This window comes from Cynara cardunculus (genome assembly GCF_001531365.2).
Source record: "Cynara cardunculus var. scolymus isolate 2C chromosome LG 2, CcrdV1, whole genome shotgun sequence".
Lineage (NCBI taxonomy): Eukaryota > Viridiplantae > Streptophyta > Magnoliopsida > Asterales > Asteraceae > Cynara > Cynara cardunculus.
In genome coordinates, this window is record NC_037529.1 from 69,477,687 (window position 1) to 69,483,318 (window position 5,632).

Below are 5,632 nucleotides of genomic sequence, written 5' to 3' on the forward strand. Positions count from 1 at the left end.
AAATAAAAATCGAAATTATATAAACTTTTTATTTTTGTGTCATTTTAATTATTTTGACGAAAACTTTCTAATGATATATTTCATTATAAAAAACAATGATTTTATTATAATTTAATAAATTACATAAATTAATTAGAACATATAAACAACTCATTCGGTGTAAATAGATTATTTTACTTGTTCTGTTTTGTCAAATTACGTCTTACCAAATACTGAACAGCTGTTTTGGACACCAACCACACGCTTAGTTATATGAAAATTATGCTAGAATGTAAAGACTCATGGGTTGTTACTTGTTAACCTTAGAAATCTTCACCATTTTTGTTCCAAAAAAAGCCACAAAAGCCATAAGTTACTTTTTACATAGTTGTAACATCACAGATCCACCGTACCAGATATTATTCGTTTTATACATACCTGAACTCACGGTTTTACAAGACAAGCCAACGCCCCAAGATGCCAACACAAGAAGCAGCAAACCCTTTTTTCTACAAACCACCCCGGAGATCGAGTTCCCATAACCATTTTTGCAAGAACTCGATCCTCCGTTTACTCAAACTCCGAAGCTCTTCCAAAAGTTTAACATGGTGGCGGTTGACGACGATATGAATTTGAAAGTACAACATTCTCCTAATGGAAAGGGCTCGTCGGATCTCAAACCGTCTCCTCTTTTGTTGATGTATCCCGGATAATCTTCGAGCTTGAATTCGACACATTCGAGCAATGTCAAACGACTTTGGGAGGCGAGTTCTACGATATTCCAACAGTCGAACGGGAATTTAGTCTTGTGGGATACGTGGACTTCGCCGTTTGGTCGCAACATTTGACTTGCATTCTTGAAGAAACTGAAAACCAGATATCTATGGCTCCTACAAGTTGAATACAGAATGAAGACATTAAAGGCAAAAATGTCTTAATAATTGTCGAGCTTGAGTCTATCTCGAACACACACAAAAGCGTGTTTAACTTAACAAGTTGAGCTCCATAACGCAAATGTTCGACTCCGCTCGTTCGAAAACTCGATTAAATTTTTCGAGTCAAGCCAAGCTAAGCCATTCGAGCATACACTTTTTCGAGCCAAACATGTTAATGAGAATCATATAATCAAACTATCAAAGTATTAAAATTATTGATAGAAGCATCCTAAAAAGATACTTTATAAGACTTAAGTTTATGGGACCAGACCAAATAGCGTCTTATCTAAAAGTGTTACAATAGGTTTATAGGATGCTTTTAGGCGTTTTAACAAGCTTTTTAATACATCTTTAAAATAAATTGTCTTGCTAACTATTCTATACGACACTGTTTGAAAAGGTGTCATATAAAAAGATGGGTTTATAAATCTATATATTTCTTTTAAGGGGGGGTGTTTGGGACCTTATTTGAAACAACTTATGCTTTTCTACAAAAGTCTTTATCGACTTATTACAAGTTAGAACGGGTTCTCTTCAAAAACTCTTTATTACCAGTTTGGCACCGGTATAAGCTCTTTATCCAAACACTCAAAAGTGTTTATTACCGGTGTCACATCGGAATAAGTCAATAMGTTGTTTTTATAARCAATCCCAAACACCCCCTAAATCTTCATAAGAACAATAGATTGTTTGCAAGAAAAGACCAAATATGATAGTTTTGAGAAGCAAATTAGTATGAATGCATGTATAAATAAGCTTACAAGATAACTCCGTCATCGCTTTCTTTTCCTAAAAAACCAGCATGCGGGAAATTGAACACAATGCGATCAAACTTTCGCAGATAAAGATCCCTATGAAACTCCATCGTGCATGCATCAACCCCGAATAAGAGCCGAGCTCCCAAATTACCCAATCGATTCAAGTTTGTTTCCGCACTCTTGTATTTCTGAATCACATCATCTAGCAAAATGAAATTATCGTTACAATTCATTATGCATTTAAATGAAGAATGTACGGCAGATGCAACAAATAAACTCACACACCTTCTCCACCTTTGGTGAGGATTGAACCCCTGACTTACCACCAATCTTATTATCAAATTCATGATAAGCCCAATATATTTCATGATCTAAGGGCAAAGTTGGTCTCTAAGATTTGAGAAGGATTTGGAATCGGAATCTTTGGTGTTTTGATTTTGTAGGAAATGTATAAATAATTACAAAAATAGTTAAATCACCTTTTTATTAATTGATTACTAAAAAACAAATGTTTTTTTAAAAACATTATGTTATACAAATACTATGAAATCTCATAAAATACCGACCATCCCATAGGATTTTAAAATTCACAGGTATCATTTAAACCAAAGGATTGGGATGAAATTTAATTCTAAATCCGATTCAATCAAACCAAAACAAGATCTTGAAGTACGGAATTGAAATCCCGATATATCAATAAAATCACATTAAGATTGGATTTAGAAATCCAAATATTTCATGGATATCATATCACTCGCTACATCAACATGGTAACCGATTAATGTTTCAACCTATTACCCAGGTACTTAAATTTTTAAAACTTTACATTTTAGGTACCAAAATGAAAGTTTTGAAAATACGTCAACCGAAATAGAAATCAAATTAAAGTACGTTATTTTTTCTTGCAATTTGCCCTTTAAAATACGTTAATTTTGTAATGATATTTAATCAAACATGTTCATTAAACACATTAATTTTGTAATAATATTTAATTATTTTTAAAATTATTTATAATTTGTTTTTTTTTTTTTTTTGAAATATCTATAAATAATTGAACTAATTCCCATTCCAAAAACCTACCAAAAATTCAAATTTCTATATGAAAATCCAAAATCAACCGATTGTTATCTAATTTACATTCCCTCCCGATCGTTTTTCAATGCAGCTTCATCATGATCGAATGCAGAAAGGTACAAAAACAACAAAAACAAGTCAAAATTATATTCAATGAACGCCATAACTAAACAGACCTTCATACAAACTAGAAACTATTAGCAATCAACGAACACGATGGACAAGTAGAATGTACGAAGCTGATTAACGAAACCTAGCTAGCTACGGTTTCGAAATTGCGATTTAACAGAATAAGGATCGATTGATTACCATAAGAATCGATAGAAGAAGCTACGATTTTGAAACCTGATTGAAAGGAATCAGCCAAACTGAGAGCAAACGAGAAATCGCCTTCTCCAACCAGCAGAATCCGATGATTGGACGAGTAATGCTTCGCCCAAATCTCTTTCTGGTTAAATTGTGTGCTTCTATTCATGAAAAAATAGTGTTCATACCTTCTTGCAATTTCCTCCATTGTTCTCTCTCACTAGAAAACTAGAGAGAGAAGTAGAAAGTGATGGCGACGTAGGAGACTGTGAAATGTGAATGAAAAGTGACTTGAATGATTGTCAATGGGAAAAGACAATTGGAATATTACTAAATTACCACTGGGATTTAGTGGAGGAGTGTTTAGCAATTGCTGAATGATTTGGTGTCGAAAGATTAAGTGGTCATAATGATTAAGAGGCTCTTATGATACAGTGTAAAATGAAATGTAATTGGATGGTAATTGTGTACAATAAAATTAGGGCTCTTAATGGTTTAAGGGAGATCCAAGATACAAAATCAGGGTTTTGGAACAATTAAGAGACAAACTTTTTTTTCCCAAACAAGATTAATCTCTTAACGATTCAGATGTTGCCTTTTAATGGAACCATTAAGAGTTAAACAAAGGGTGTGTATTTGAGGGTAAAATGGGAAATAAAAATTTCAATACTTTTTTTAAAAAATTAAGCTGGATATTCAACCCGCTACATTAGTCGACTAATCTCAGAATGATCATCTGTTTTACGGGTAGCACAGAGTCACCGATTTGTACTTTCATGGCCATAAGGGGATTTTTATTTCTACTTCGATTCGAATCTAAGATCTTTAAGTAGCTTTGATCTTTAGAGTTCAAGCTCAAACCAATCAGATATTATTTTTATGGTTAATTTCAATAAATTTGATGTGTACAGGGTGGGAGGCATAGAATGAAGCCATGTCCCTTTTTTTAGTGGATGATTGTTGTGTAGAATAATGGTTACCAAATAAAATCCAAAGGGAAAAGAGGCTTCTAGTGGAAGATATAAATAGCTTCTATTGGAAGATACAAATATCATTGTTATTATGAGTTAGTTTAACTGATAACAATACGTGATTATTTAATAATTATTAGAAGGGTACATGTATAATGTAACAAGATACGTTTTGATTTTAGTATTTTATTTTATTCTTTATCTCAGTCGATGTTATAATATGGTCTTATGTGATTTTGAAAAAACGATGATGCTTTTATTTTTGAATAAAATATAAATTTGAGAATATCATAAAATTTTGACAAAAATATATCGATATTAGTATCAAATTAACTATTTAAAATTTCTATTTTTTGTGTAATTTTTTTATTTAATTTTTTTATTATAATTTAATTTAGGTTCAATAACAAAGTAATTTATACTTGGTTTAATAATATAATTTTTTTTAAATATAATAATTAATTATTTTGTTAGAACTCGATAATTATCCTAATTATATTTTAGATTTTTTATATTTTGAAATGAGATGTTTATCTTCTATTTGATTATGTTTATTCGCAGTTAGTTACACGAATTCAAACATAGAGCTTTAATAAGTTGTGTTTATGCATAATTTACTTGTAATCTTCAATTTTAAGTAATATGCATCAATATACAGTACTTTATGCATAAAAAATGATTTTTAAGAGTTTTTGTCAAATGTTTTATAATATGGTATAGATACACACACACCCACACTACAAGGATATCAGCGTAATATAGCGAGATATATCTCGATTTTAATACTTCAATTTATTCATTTTCTCTGTTGATATAATACGGTTTTATGTGGTTTTTAGAAAACGATAATAGTTTTATTTTAAATGGAATATAAATTTGAAAAAAAAAATATCGATATTAGTATTGAATTAATTATTTAAAAGTTCTCGTTTTCCGTGTGATTGTTTTTAATTTAGATTCAATAACAAAATAATTTATTTTTGTTTAATAATATAATTTTTATAAGGTTTGTAATTAAGTATTTCGTTAAAACTCAATGATTATCCTAATTATATTTTAATTTTTTATAATTAAAATTAGATGTTTATCATGTATTTGATTATGTTTATCTACAGATAGTTACACGAATTTAAAATAGAGATTTAATAAGTTATACTTACGCACAATATACTTGTATTATTGAACTTTAAGTAATGTGCATTAATAAACAATACTTCATGCATAAAATGATTTTTAAGAGGTTTTGTCAAATGGAAAATTGCACCACAATGGAACCAACTTCCACCTAATTTCTATTTGGGTAACCAACTTTTAAAATCGTCATTTTGGGAAACCAACTTGCATCTGATTTATATTTTGGGGAACTAACTTTTAAAATCGTCATTTTGGAGAACCGACTTGCACCTGATTCCTATTTTAGGAAACCAACTTGCAAAATAATTATAGAAAAATAACTAAAATTCGTTTTTTTTTTCCAAAAATTAATGCAATAAAATCTATTTTTCATTTCAAATCTTTTTTTTTAATTCAGATATCAAATTGAACATTTAAAAAAAATCCAAGTTACCACAATAAAAATTGATTTTTACTAATGCAAAAAAAATCAATT

The 5,632-nt window shown here is 29.9% G+C and overlaps 1 protein-coding gene across 1 annotated transcript; it reads right to left on the reverse strand.

The window, feature by feature from the left end:
- Nucleotides 1-336: 336 nt before the first annotated feature.
- Nucleotides 337-3,237, reverse strand: LOC112508076 (heavy metal-associated isoprenylated plant protein 41-like). The gene is made up of 3 exons (XM_025112855.1): nucleotides 3,056-3,237; nucleotides 1,676-1,874; nucleotides 337-869 (listed from the first exon to the last, which is right to left on the reverse strand). The coding sequence occupies exons 1-3, from the start codon at nucleotides 3,219-3,221 to the stop codon at nucleotides 554-556; spliced, it is 681 nt and encodes a 226-aa protein (XP_024968623.1). The 5' UTR covers nucleotides 3,222-3,237; the 3' UTR covers nucleotides 337-553.
- Between the last annotated feature and the right edge of the window lie 2,395 nt (nucleotides 3,238-5,632).

Bases quoted from the DNA above. Each gene is read 5' to 3' on its own strand.
- LOC112508076 (XM_025112855.1), bottom strand. From the start codon at position 3,221: ATGAATAGAAGCACACAATTTAACCAGAAAGAGATTTGGGCGAAGCAT. The intron at 1,875-3,055 runs GTAATCAATCGA...TCATTTTGCTAG, and splicing joins TTCTTCTATCGATTCTTATG to ATGATGTGATTCAGAAATAC. The intron at 870-1,675 runs GTAAGCTTATTT...TTCAACTTGTAG, and splicing joins AGCGATGACGGAGTTATCTT to GAGCCATAGATATCTGGTTT.